The 14734-nt window shown below is 41.6% G+C and overlaps 1 protein-coding gene across 1 annotated transcript in view; it reads left to right on the top strand.

Annotated features, from left to right (window-relative positions):
* Positions 1 to 14734, top strand: part of igl (igloo) — a 45197-nt gene that overhangs the window by 10475 nt on the left and 19988 nt on the right. The window contains exon 2 of the mRNA XM_065488230.1: positions 12027 to 12269. Within this exon, the coding sequence (XP_065344302.1) occupies positions 12027 to 12269 (243 nt within the window). The remainder of the gene's footprint in view (positions 1 to 12026; positions 12270 to 14734) is intronic.

The raw sequence follows: 14734 nt of genomic DNA, 5'->3' as shown, positions 1-14734 counted from the left end.
GTTTACTCGCATATTTTTCTAATTTTATGAATTCTGACATTAAAAATGATAGATTTAACAACTCCTGAATTATCTTTTTTTGTGATTAACTAAAATTTTAGATACCTAAAATAAACAGAGTGCATTCCTTTAGATAAGTTTTAGTTAAAAAAATATAATTGAAACTTTTCAATTTCAAATTAATTACTGTTTGTATTATTCATTGACTAGATAACTGTTATCAAATGTATTCTGAAACGTCGATACATGCTAGGCAACGACTCATTTCAATTTAAAGCTCTGCTGTGTAGCTATGCATTGTCACAATTTGATAAAAACTAACAAATAATGCGCGGCGCGGCTACCGCTAGTGTTGCTGATAAAATAAGGAGGGATGCATTACGTTCATTTGGATGCACGTTTATGACACACGTCAGCTCTAGAGTACACTCATGTTGATGCAATTTGCACTCGCTAGTTGGTAATGAGAAAACACATATGGTGATAATGTATTTATTAACTTGGAGATAACAAACACCTCACCATGGAGAGCTAATAGGGAAGCATTCATAATCAATTATTCGTGAGAGGCATTTTGTCAGTCGAAGGTGGACGTTGCGTTGAGGAAGTAGGAATGAGGAATTTTCTCGAAAACAAAGCTTGCGGGCTGTCCCTGATCAGCAATAATATACAAGAAAAAAGTGAAGAAAGGCACATGTTCAGGTCGCTGAAGTTTATGAACTTCAGAAGAGATGCTGATATCTCTTGACGGTTCCTTTTTTATTGGGCTCATTGTAAAAAGGGCACAAAGTAACAAGACAAAGTCTTGGCCTGACCTAAAAACATGCACTTGTTATATTTTTGTAATCCCTGGTTTTTTACTGTCATCAAATTGAATCACTTGTCCTCATCATCATATTTTTTAATTTGCTTAAAGATTTAGTATATGTTTTAGCATATTCTGCCCTAAATATTTGGCCCAGCAGCAAAACTGGAAAAATACACTTTCTAGACGTAAGGGAATGAATGATGTTTAAACGTAAAATAAACTCTTTTCCTTGCTTGAGCAAGTAATGTAAACAGTCTGCGTCAAACAGTGACATTTCTCAGCCCCACCACTGTTTCTGTCACATTTTACGTCTTCTGAGTGTTTTTTTTTACTGCGAGGTGGAAATAGCTGACGCTTAGAAGACTCTATAGTTGAATTCTATCCGACAGGGACACACAAGGAAAGGGTTTTTAAATATGAGAGGAAAATAGTAGCTTTGAGATTCCAGCCGCGTCTACTGCGAGAGGAAAACTTTGACTCGACTCGCGCGCGCTCGCCTTTATTTTTCATTGTGCCAAACTGGCTGCGTGATAATATGCGCTCCACATCGCAAATATTATCAAGCGGTCCGTGAATAATTGAATAAAGTTTCCGCCGGGACCGTGTGCGTTGAAAGCTTCTCTGGCAAACTGGCGCACCCCAGCTCTCGCACCCTCAAGGCTGGAATCGAATTCCGCGCGTTTCAGCCGGTATTTGCCGTGTTTTTCGCTAGAACTGCTCAACAACACACTCGGCCCGACCTAAACTCCTGCTGCCGAGACTTTTAACAATGTTGCACATTTTTATTTATTTCTATTCCCGGAGGCATTGATTTTCCAAGCTCTACGTCGCGGTCAAGACCGTGCCTATCTCCCGATATTTCGAATTTCACACACGTGCGCAAACTGCTCTCGCTTTTAGAGGGTATATGCTTCAATCTCGAAAGAGTAAAACTGACTGTGCAAGAGCAGAGGAACATTATTTGCCGCCCAAGATTTTAACCAGCCTAATATTCACATAAAAATTAGTATTCAGCACTTATTATAACTGGTGCCCTTAGTAGGAATTGTAGCAAAATCAATAATAATAGTCTCTTTGTGGTTTGTTTCATAAAGTGTTTTCAATAGATATTTCATTTCATATTTAAAAGTTGGTGCAAGTGAATTATAGCTCATCAAGATGGAAAATACTAAAAAATATTTTTAGGTAAAATGTCGTTTCTCGAGGTTGGTTTTTCCAATATTAAATAATATTGTAAGTCTGTTTTTATTATAATTTGGACTACAATATGTTTTAATTTAACAAAACAAATCTTTACAGGCATGCTTCATGCTAGAAAATTAATGATATATTACAATTTTGAAAATCAACTTTCATGAGCCATATTTAATTTTTTGCACCGCGATTGTTATATGGAAATTTTTCTTCAAAATACACGAGGTTTAAAATGAATATAGTATCGATAAGATCCTTGATTCAACATTTTGCATCATTATAACTTCTTCAATCTAAATTTAAATGTATGTAGAAATAATATGAATCTAATTGTCATAGTAAGTTGATAAAATGAATGCAGCACTAAATGTCTGGCTACGTGTAATCTTTCGTGCTCAATACTGTTGCAACCCGCAATTTAAAGCCTTTGTGAGGGTTTTATCAAGGATCGTCATTAAGAAGCGAGCGTCTAATCTCAAACAGGACCAACATGCACAACGGCATTGTTCCCAGGCGCGTTAAGCACGTGAAAGCGAAATCAGCAGAAACCGCATCTGGCTGACACCGTGGTTTGCGCCACTCTCGGCACAGCATACGGCACTCACGCCAGTCTCAGTTAGTCTAGTTTATCTATATCCGCTGTTGATGTACATAAAACGTTTTTCAGAATGGCTTCCACCCCACAGTGATATATTCCACCTCTGGCCGCCTCCACATTTGCTTGAGAGCGCTAAACACGAATGAAATGTACATCCCGTGCCGTGCGTTTGGCAATAGTAGGAGAACAATAAATATTCAATCGTGTGTAGCGGCTTTTTGACAGCGGACGAGAGAAATCGCGTGTTCCCTGCCTCTTTTCACAGGATTGCTGGTCGTTTCCTGCAACCGACATGTTTGGCCGGGTGGAGGTCACTCTGGCAAGGAAAGTGTGCTTAGGCATTGATTTTGTTTTTTATTCAGATTTATACCCGGGCCATAACATCTATAGGTTCTCAGTTTTCCTCAACATGCGACTGAAATTAACTCGAAAAGTGTATTTTATCAAAAGTGGTTCTGCATAGGAAATCTCGAGATTGCTGTCCGTTTATACACCGAGCACCATTTGATGGAATCTAACAAACTCGTCGAAATCGCAGTTGACCTGGTTCTTGAATACCCTGCTGCACTCGGCCGGAGTGGATTGCAAATCATCGCACGGATGCACCCAAAGAGCAAAAAATCCGAGTTGGAAATTGCAACAGCAGCCAGAAGCGAGTTTGCATGTGCGCTCTGCTATATTCCAGACTCCCGACGCTGCAGTTGGCACAAAAATTTGCTAGGCTGCGCATTTTAAATTTGTGCATTCCCTTTTTTGCTGCCATAATGAAAAGTCTGCAACTTTTTCCATCAACACGAACTCGCAGAGATAGAAATATTAAACCAAAACACTCATTTCCATTTTCATGAACTGGTTATGCGTCGCAGTTTCCCTGCCTCTGAGTTGGTGTCCAATGGACTGGACCATATGATTCTGACGCGGCCAGTGACGCTAAAATTGCGTCTTTGGGAGAGTCAATTCCGCGGTGTGTGTACGAGGTGTTGAAAAGTGCAGGCGTGCCTAAAACATAGGCCGAGAGACGTACCAGCACAGCGTATAGAGTACATGATGTATGTATCGATCTGGAGGAAGGCCCGCGCTTCTCTGAGCGCCTCGCTGCTTTCGCTTTTGGGCTCTGCCCTCACGGAAACAGCGAGCGGCGCCGACTTTGGCCGACCGGCCGAGAGCGCCGCCGAGAGATAAAACCCGGGACACAATCGCCTCGCAGCCTCCTTTCTGCAATCACCAGCCAGAAGCACCTGCTGCACCTCTCGTGAGTACCAAAATGACAATTGCAGCGATTGAAACAACGTGACGTGCACACCTCGTTGTGTGACGACCTCCTTTTCATCCTCTCTGCTCTATATATAGTGCTCTGCAACTTTTCAATTTATTGGTGAAGTTTGAGCTTCGCAAAAGAAATTTAAATTCAGGTCTATTAATTTACTATCAAATGCTTCCAAAACTTTTAACAATTTGTAAACAAATAATGTAACAACAGATCATGTAATGGCTTTTAATAATGAAAAAAAATCAGTGCATAGAAAATTTTGACAGTTCTCAGTAATGGACCACTGAATAAAAAGAGAATTCTTTGGTGATTTTTTCACTTTTGAAAACGCAACGCATTTCCTTGTATGTTTTCCAAGAAACGTCTTCTTCTTCATTTTAAAATTGATCTCTTCGTTCTCTCCCCTTAACGTTTGCTTTGTTAAATCCTGCTCTGCTGAGTACTTAAGTTGCCTAAATCTAATAACAATAATTGCATTGGCAACAGCGTATAATCAGATTTCTTCTCCGCCGCCTGCAAGGGGAAGAAACGAGGTTATCCTCTTTTCTTGAGCCTTTTCCCTGGTAAGACTGCCACTTGACACGGCGAAAACAGATCTTTGTGCAAACACTTGCATACTTTTACTTGCGGCTCTTTAGCAAAAATGCTTTTATTTTGAGAGCAATCCTTTCAGCTCCACATATCTCGTAGTGGCCCGCAACATTTTTTCTTTAGATGGACAAGTCAATGGGTTGATCAATGAAAGCAACTTAAGCCCCTGGATGGAATTCCTTTAGAGTGATTGCAATCCATCTTTAAACGGTGTCAACGGCGCAAACTTCTAAGATTAAACACAAGCGGGAGTTCGTCATGCTCAGAAGTTATATTAAAAAGTGTGGATTGTGGTAAAACTTCGCCTTTGTTGAGCTTTCTTTATTTTTAAAGAGCCCGCAAAATCTTGTAGAAATCTTATGCATACGGCTTTTAACTTTTGAAAGGGGCTAAAAGTCAGCCAATGAAAAAAGTTGCGTTTGATGTAGTTAAAATGAGATTTTGTTGTTTGTCTTTCGAAGGCAGAGCTTCTATATTGTTTATGAGAGCAACTTTTGAAGCAGCCAAGCAGTTAGCAATTCCTAGTTGCTGCTCGAGTAATTGACTTAGCGTCCTGACTAAACCCGAGCCTAATTACTGTCTGCTAAATTGAATTAATGAGGCCGACCGAGTAGAGACAGGCCTAATTGCGCGACGAGCATCTCCAGCGGGAACAGTTATAATTTCATTCTTTGCGTGCGACGGCTTCACTCGGTTATCTGGCCTCTCGGGAATCAATCTTTTTTCCGAGCTTTTAACTCGTAATTAATCAACAAATGTCTAGAAGTTTGATATATGTATTCATTCACCTCATTTTTGCTTTATGGGGTTACTCAAAATCGTTTCTCTCCTACGCTTTAAAATTTCAGTGCTTTTCAAGACGCCGCTTTCTAAAAGCACGAAGAAATAATCCCGAATGAAAGGGTATATTGAAAAGGGACTTGATTGCTTGAGCCCGCAAAGTTCAAAGAGCTTTGCTGTCTCAAATTTTCAACGTAGACTTAAATGCACAATCAAGATGATAGAGCTTATTGCGATTGTACGCTATTTAGGTAAGCATCTCTTTTGAATTGGTTGAATTTGAAAATAATGAGCTGTTTCAATTGTTCTTGAGCTCTCCCTATAAAGACTACAAAAGATTTACCGCGAATGCTGCTCTGTAGAGGCCCGTCTCATCTTGTCTCAATCTCCATAAGTCACCCGCATTTAAATGGAAATTAATTGCAAAAGTTCTCTCCGCCGACTAACTTGATCCCCAAGAACGGAATCCATGAATCTCAAGAATGGATGCCTCCCACGGGGAGGAATTTTCAAGGAATTATTATGAGAAAAATCAAACTCGCTGTGTTATGATGTGTCGACGTCGTAAAAGATGACGAAAGGGGCGCCTCTGTTTGCATCTCTTAACCATGATTTAGTGAGACAAGCGTTCTCTGCTGCCGCTGCTTGAGAAATCTCTTCGGGATTCATTTACACCAACGAGCGCGCTATGCAAATAAAGTTGCCCGACGAAAAACTGCTTGACACATTTGCGCAGCACAAACAAAAAGTTTGTGCATGGGGGTTGATAAGCAAACTTTACGCCTCCCAGGTGGGACTTAGGCATGAGTGAGCTCACAAGCATTTTTAAACACTTTCACGTTTCCACAAAATAATTCCTTGCCTTGGCTTGCAGACGCTCTTCTGCAAAATTAAGCTTTTGCGTTACTTGTTTTTCACCGTGAACCCTGCCTACAATGTGATGCCGAAATTGCTCCCAGAGAGTGTCTGAAATTTTCCTGGGTAGCTATAAAATTTTGCACCATTGAAGTCTTTAAAATTATGCCGCTCAATTAAACTTTATTACGAAAGCACTTAACTTACAGTGTTTTCGTTTCTGTTGTACCAATTTCTTTTGATAAAATACACATTACTTCGTTACCCTACATATTGGTGAATATTCCAGAGGTGAAAAATTATTCCCCTTTGGAATTGTGAAAAGATTTCACAGATACATAAATATGCACTAAACCTCAAAAGTAGTAGTGGAACAGGAGAATTAGTCTATGTCGTGCGGATCGAAGGAGCTCGGTAAAAAGTCTTTTGCATGTTCAAAGCGAAAACTTTGCAATTCGAAAAGCATTACCGGATAAATATTCAGGCGGATGCCGATAAAAAAATGCCTCCAGCCGAGGAGTGTTGGCAGTGTTGGCGGCAGCGCCGGCACACAATAAAAGGTGAATATTTTATGAGTAAACGCCGCACAAAAAAGGAGTTACCGCGAGTTTGTGCTTTTAGTTGGTCGTTAATTTTTTCCTGGCGCGGAAAATCAATATCAACGAGAGGAATAAAAGACAAAAGAAATGAAAAAGAGTCGGTGGCTTGAGTTTGAGCCGCGTTGCTTCAGGTTTTGCTCCTTGGTCATAGCAAGAAGAAAAACGCGGTGCAGTCGCGCAACTCTCGTGTGTATTCGTCGGAGTTTATTCCACACAAAGGGCCAATTTTGCGCTTTCTTCGCCTGCGTTTTGCTCTGCACGCGAATAGCTCCTTTGAAGTGTGCTCTAATTGCTGCAAATTCTCTCCCGGGCTTCATTCGCTATTCCCGATGATATACCAGGTCGGTTAGCGCATTCATTTAAAGCTTCCATTTCACGTTTGCTAATTTATCGATTCGCGTACAAGTCAATCTCGGTTCAATCAGGCACACAATCAAGACTATCTGCGGTGCACTCGGTTTTTCCACTATCACCGGCTGGCCGCCCATAATGGGCCCTGCGCCAACAAAAGCCTCCGAATAGATTTCCCGCCTCTGAGCTGATCGGCTTTGTTGCACAAAAGAGATATAATTGCGGTTATCAGAGCAGAGCACGAAAAAGTCGAAAGCTCGCACGTTTGCCAGCACTATGCGGGTTTCGCTGTGTTTGATCTCATTAAAGGAACACAAACAAAAAAGATCAAAATAGCAATCAAGAACTACAAAGGGGGCATTGCCCCGCAGCGCTTCGTTATGAATCATTCTCGCAGCCCGAGGACTGATTGCGAGACGCAAAAAGCAGAATGGAGAAGGAAAAGGGGCTGTTTCTTGCTTCGAGGAGAGAAAATTAAATTTACGCTGTGATTTAGCCTCATTGTCAGTAAAATCAAACTCACCAAATTGTTTAATCACGAGAGAAATCATGGGCCTTTAACGCTCGCTGGTCGTAAAAATAAAATAACATCAGCATTGAGCAAACTGCTGCAAATTACAGGAGAGGTGGCCTTTTATCTCAAAAAACATTTCAGCTTGTGGAGTGGAATTACCCTTTGTGGAGGGGTCGGAAAAAGGAAAATACACAGAAAACACTGCTCGGTCGAGTGCAGCTAATTATTCGCGGTGGGCGGGAGCTGTAATCTCACGAGCTGACGGTGCAGTGAGTGGCCATTAGATCCGATATTAGTCGATAATCCCGGCCAAATGTGCATTCGTCGGATCTCTTGCGAGCAAACAGACAAACAAGCAAACAAAAGTGACCGGCTGAATGGGGATCTCTTGCCAATAAAATGCGCCGCCGCTGAACACAATGACCGCCACCGCCGCCGCTGGATTTAGTGATAATAATAACCCACGATCGTCCTCTGAGATTGCCGACTGGAGACCAGCTCAGTCAACGCAAAAGTAGGGAAAGCGAGAACAAAAGTGGTGAGAGCTGGAACGAACGAATGCAAAACAAGAGTAGATTATTTATTTTTAATTAAACAGCCGCAGCCTTTGTTCACTTCTGATGAACGTCCAGAATAATGGAAACTCGACAGCCCTGGGCGAGTAACTCGTTTTTGTCGACGCGGGTCGCGGTTGTGCTCATTTGAGTGCGTTTGCAGAGAAAATAATGAAATTTTCACGCAGCCTGCACCAGCTGTGGATTTTGGTGCGAATTTTTACGGAAATTGCTCTATCGAGGCCAAAAGAAATCGGCTTTTCCAGCGGATTTATTATTGACTTCCCTTTTTTATAGATATGGTTCCACAAGAACGAACAGTTTCTCGACGGCTGCAACAATTTCCTTTTATCTGCGGCCGACGCTGAAGATTGGGGGAGATGGGAAATTTTATCTTTTTTCTGGGCCAAGCAATGGAAACCTCCAGGTGCAGCTCTCAATGAATTACCCCTAAACGGATTGTGTACTCTAGCAAAATGTGTCTCAACTATTGCAATTGAATAGAAAACGACGTGTATTTTGAGACGTCTTTGAAAGCCACCTACTTTCGACAGACGACTCGGAATGTGCCAATAAAATCGCAACCCTCAACTCGCTTTATGGTCTTCGTCACGAGGCATTATTGCTTGCCTTCTGTTTCGGGTTCTCAAAATATTTGGAATCTGCTCACGTGGTAAATCGGTTTCCACGCCCTTGCAGTATCAAAATATAAATGACATGATTTCAATCTTTTACTTTAAGGAATTGAAAAACCGGACCATTACTCGAAGGGAAAAATCATTTTCATTCATCCTGACTAGTTTCGGCTGTCCACTGCAGCCATTTTTCATAATATTACATTTATAAAGTTGGATTGCATAATAGTAAATTTTATACAGAAAAAAGTTTCTGATTTCCATCTTTCCATGATTCAGTGACTAAAATTAAATATTTTCTATTTACATATATGGGGGTTAGAGATGGTGAAATAATGAAGACCGATAAATTCTTGAAGAATTTTGTTGAAGCAGATTTGTGCGTGACGCAAAACAAAATATTTCAGTCAGTCTCGCCTAGGTGAGAGGGAAAACTCACCTCACTTTCTGCTACTGAGTTTCTGTGCCTTTTTATTTGCAAATATTTCACGGTGGAATTCAGTCGATTAATATTTCAGGCAAGGCACGCGGAGCGAATGTCAGACGCAGTCTACTTTATGGAGCACACAAAAAGCACTGGAAATCCCCGGCTCGACAAAAACCGCATGCTTTGCTATTCATTTTTGCTCGCTTGCTCGACGCTACATTCGGAACACGTGCATTTTTTTAAGTATTCGCGTGGATAGGTCTGTTGCGCTGAATTTTTCATCATCACACAAAATACACAATGCCTTGGCAAGACGGAGGAAATAAATTATTCACCAATAGAGCTGCGTCTCTAGTTGTAAATAAGCGCGTGTTTTGTTCACCAGAAGCGGAACGTGGCCGCTGATTGTCTCAATTTACTGCGTCACTAATTTAAATCACCTCACCCCTAAACTGCCTGCCCCTCATTTCCGTGAATTGCTACGGCGTGCGGTTCAGCTGCTACTGCCCAACGTGAATACAAATTGCGGTGCGATATTTCTGTTCTTTTAGGCCTACATTTTCTTTCCGTACATGTGGTCTCTCAAAATCCACACCAGCATGGAAAATTTGTGCTGGTACAGAAAATTTTAAATATTGACATTTTCTCTGCCCTTACAGTTCCGCTTTCCAGTAATCCCCCTCAAAGTGTTTAAAAAAGCCTGGATAAAAGAGTTAATTAACGCAGCCGTCACCACACTAACATCGTTTAATTTTCATCCCTTCCCCTGTCAGCTCTCCCATCTCGCGCGTATGGCCTTCCATCCTTTCATTAAAACCGCGACCCCTTTTTTCCCTGCGCGGCAGCTACCTCGAGTGCACTGTCAGAGCCCCAAATGAATTCTTCTCTCTGCCTTCAACTGTATTATTTGCATGATCCCGGCCGCAGAAACCTCTCTCGCTGCAGGACTCGCTTTGTGTGTTTGTTTTGCATTTTCCAACTTCCGCCTCTCGTCTTGTCGTATGTTTCCCCCGCTGCACTCTTGTCCCTGCACTTGCTACAAGTTTGAAGGAAGGATTAGTTTCTGAGGAACATGGACGGAGGAGCTTAAGTAAAGCAGCATAGTTCAAGCTTATCCTAGACTTTCAGAATCTTCAGTAAATTTCTTTCTTAAATACTTTACTTCTTTTCAGAGCTGATTGTGAGTAAATAAAGTCAAAACTCTTACTATACTATAAATGCAAAAAAGTCATTTTGTTCGGTAAAAAATACGTGGGTCTGGTCATTAAATAAAGCTACCTTAAGGAAAATGAAGCACCCGTCTTAAGCATTTGGAAGTTCGCCGTTTTTTCGCTTTCTTCCTGCCTGTGTGCCTTGCTTCTCGCACGACGCGTCATAAGCTCTAAACGCACGCTGTGATAATTTATTTCTCCTCGGACACATTACACCGAGCATAAAGTGAGACCACACAGAGGGAAATAAAAGAGGCCAACTTGCCGGCCAGCGAGCAGCTAAAACAGCACCACCGAGTTTCCAGATTTATGGCAGAAGAAAGCCTTTGGAGTTCGCAGAGTGTGTGCCGTGCGTGCGGTTGTCAAAGCCAGCAAGTCGAGCTAGCGGTCAGTGGAAAAGAGCCCTGCTGATCTGCCGAGTCTGAAATTTGTGGGGATGAAACAAACAAAAGTTGCAAGGGTTGCGTACAGCTTGGTGACTAGTTATTTCATTTTGCCACTTCTCACGTTTTCTGCGACACTTCCAAGGGTGCGCGCGGATATTATCTCGTCGTGTGCAAGACCAGTCAGTGCATAAGTCAACTTGCGGAGGCCTTACACACCGCTAATATTTACATTTGCTGGGCTGCCGAGGTGATATTGCGCATCACAACACCCGTAACGCATACATTTCAGTCTTCTGCGTGGCCATACGGTGATAAGGCTTTTTTTATTCGGGGACACACGCCAAACACGCAATTACTATGCGCTCTTATCAGCAGTTTCACAGAAATTTGAATGGAAATTTTTGGAACAGTAATGAAACCTAGAGTTGTTACACCAACTTGGTTATCTTTTATTGCTCGAGCAGCTCCTGCTAGCGTTAGCAAGACGAAAAAATCTTGTTTTTCTTTCTATTAAAATTCATTTAAAAAAAGCACCATCTCACAAGCTTGCACCGTTCCTGAAATACTTGCTCGCTCTCATTTGTGCAAAATTTCCCTTGAAAGAAGAATCTTCATGTCGTAACCTATAGCGCCAAAATCTTGACAATCAATACAACCTTTGAAGATGATTTCAATTTTTGCCGGCGCTGCTATTAAACCCCAGTTACTTTGATGAGGAAGAAGTCTCTGTATCTTGAATGATAGGCAGGATAAAGGCGATGCTGCTCTACATCCTACGCTGGCATATTCAACCCAAGTGCATAAAAACCTAAGTCGATATACTCTTTCAATAGCTTTGAATCACAAACGCTCTTATACAATCAGATTACACATCCAAAAGAATACAAGTCACGCGACTTTTTGCCAGCGGAACTAGGGGTGAAATGTTATGTGCTTCTTCAAGGCCCAATAATAGCAAAGTCGTTATTCAATGAAATCAGTAAACAGTAACACAATGGCTGGAAATAAACAAGAATACCGCTTTAAGAAATAAAAAAGTTTGCAGTGTCTCACATAAAATGAGCACGCTTGAAGTTCACTTTTCTGGCATATAACGAGTCGAGGTCATATCCAAATCCATAAACACCGCTGTCACTGGGTTTGCATGGCGCTTGCTATGCAAACAAGAAAAATCCACGACAGTTTACGCGTGTTCGCCCGAACAAAAGGCGTCGAAAAGAGTCATTGCACTAATCAGCCTAATGGTGCCGTAGATATCGACTTGGACGACCCGGAAGTTCAAGGGGCCGCCACCAAAATCCAGGCAGCGTTCAGGGGCCACAAGACTCGCAAGGAGACGAAGCAGACCGCCGAGAGCAGCGCTCGTGACGCCGGCAAGCCAGCCGATCCTCATCCTCCCCACTCGCAGCCCAGTGCGCCTCCGAGTCGAACGCACAACACACTCACCGATCAGGAGCTCGCAGAGCTAGAACAGGAGTTCAGCCCCGACGATCCAGGTTAGTGAGTTCTAATCGAATTTTATTTGGTTTTTGTTGCAAAAGCAGTAAATTGGTTCTTAAATTGCTTTTCCACAAGCACATATATTTTCCTGCAATCGCCTGTAAAGAAAACATTTTCGCAAATTGTCGACGATACATTATTCCCTTAAAAATAAATAATTAATACTGTATATCAATATTTATTAACCATATTTTTTGTACTTATGATCGAACGGTTAGAGCTGGGCATTTCTATTGCTTTTAAAATTTTTAATGCATATTGATTTTAAGCAACATCATCTGAGCTAATTTAGTAAAATACTCATCAAAGGATTTGTTTTCAATAGCGAAACAATCATAATTTTACTCATACGAGCACTTTTAAGCTGATTTTTACAATGAAAATTTTTCTGTAAAATATTAAGAGCCTGATATATTATGACTGTCGCGTTGCCTTATTTTACACCGTTTCACCACCAACCACAGACCTACCATTAAAATAATCACTAAACGCACTTCCGATGTGGTTCGTCATGTATTTTAGAAAACCGCAACGCAAGTCGTATTTCCAGGACTGTTAAGTGCTCATTTATATATAGATGTCAGAAGTGGCTTCCTGCATAGGTGGGTCGAGCCTCCTGCCAAAATAGGTTACACACTCAAAGACGACGAGGGTTCTCGAATTCCGTTGTAATATTAATGTGGTCCAGATTGTTGATGCACTCGAGTGGGAGATGATATGGGAAGAACGGGTCCGTTCACATTTCTAACGTCTGACGCGGACACTTTTCCGGACCTCACTCTCTCTCTCTCTCCCCTGCTGCTCTTCGTTGCAAATCCCAGACTTGTCAACTGACTGAGCTAGTCTCCAGAGCCCAAAGAAAGCAATAAAATGACCCAAAAATAGACAATTTGGCATTTTAATTTTTTTATTTAATCGATAAAATGAAAAATAAGCTATTTTAAATTTACATCTGCTAGCTTAATTTTTATTGTAAATTAAAAACTATTTTAGAGATCGGAGACATTCAGAAGAAGAGCATTTGTGCCATGCACGAAGCAAACACTATAATAATTCATTTATATTCGACTAAACACAGTATAGAATTAAAAACAGAATAATAAAAACACATTTCCAGGAAAACTTTTGAAAATTAACAAATAACGAAATGGCTCTTACTCCCGGCGTTTGACTCCCGGCTTTGAATAAAATCTCATATAGTCGCCAATAATGATAAGTGTCAAGAATAGGAGTATTTTGTAGTTTTATTGTTTTCATAAGCACTACTTGCTCTAGCATTTCGTTTAAATTAATTTACATAATAGGTAAGTATATATTTCGAAATTTGTATTTCATGCGTGAAAATATTGTGAGGCTACAGAATCGCTTCTTCTCAAGGGATAAGCATCAAATTCGGAAACAAATTAACTAGACTTTCCTAACGAGGCATTGATCGTTTTTTTCTGCTCGCACGGGTAAGATGGCAAACGAAGCAGGGAGGAAGATTACTTTTTAATCTGTCGATCACAAGACGAGCACGGCTACCGATTCCCTGCAGCGGCTTTCACGTGAACACTTGTTAAAAAATTGATGCACTCGCGCGAATTCAATTTAAACTTTTTCCATCACGCTGCGAAAAGCCGCCGCTGCCCGGCTAATTAATTAATAGGACCGTCGGCTAGTGCTTTCTTGATGGATGGCCGAGTAATTGGAGCTCGATGGAGCTTCGAGTGGTTTGCTTCTTGCTGCCTCTTTTTGCCAATCGCACGGGCAACTCAACGTTCAGGTCCCATCCTCCGCCACCGCTCCGACCGACCGAGTGCACACTGCGCACACTACACTTGGAGAGGGTTTACGTGAGTTTCCAGGAAAACTTTTATGGACTCCTTTTTAAAGAAAGCACTCGCGCTCAGCTCACTCCCCGACCAGCGAGCGAGTAAGCAGCATTCAGCGTTCGATGTCAACCAGCGCAACGCATGTGCCATCTATGTACTTTTCATATTTTTCATTCCGCCCTTTTTAACGCAGCTGCTTTCAGTTTGTCGCATGCGGACATGTGTAATTGCGGAGCTACACAAAAAGAGGCTGCAGAAAAAGCTTACTTGGTCCGCGCTAATAGGTACGCTTGCGCTTTTCTTGTTAAATCTGCTGGAAAATCGCAGATTAGAGGGAGAGCTGTTGAGCCTCCACGGTGGTAATTTGCGAGGAGGGGATCTGGAATAGCATTGAGATTTCCAGTGCCGTTTGATCAAAGAGAACGCTCGTTTCTGCGCCAATAAAAACTCACAATTATGTCATGTGGAAGCTATTGTATTAAATCGCTGTACGTGCGCGAAAAAAATCAACGTTAGCCAGCTGGAATGGACCCTACCTCGTGAGCAATAATGCTCACTTCTTCAGACAGATATGCTCTCAAACGAGCTTGCAAGATTCCTGGAAGTTGTAAATCTCACTTAAGATCCGGTTGCTGCAGACGGGAAGG

Source organism: Cloeon dipterum, chromosome 4 (genome assembly GCF_949628265.1).
Source record: "Cloeon dipterum chromosome 4, ieCloDipt1.1, whole genome shotgun sequence".
In the NCBI taxonomy this organism is placed as follows: Eukaryota; Metazoa; Arthropoda; class Insecta; order Ephemeroptera; family Baetidae; genus Cloeon; species Cloeon dipterum.
Note: the sequence above shows the minus strand (reverse complement) of the source record. Positions and strands in the feature narration are given on the sequence as shown.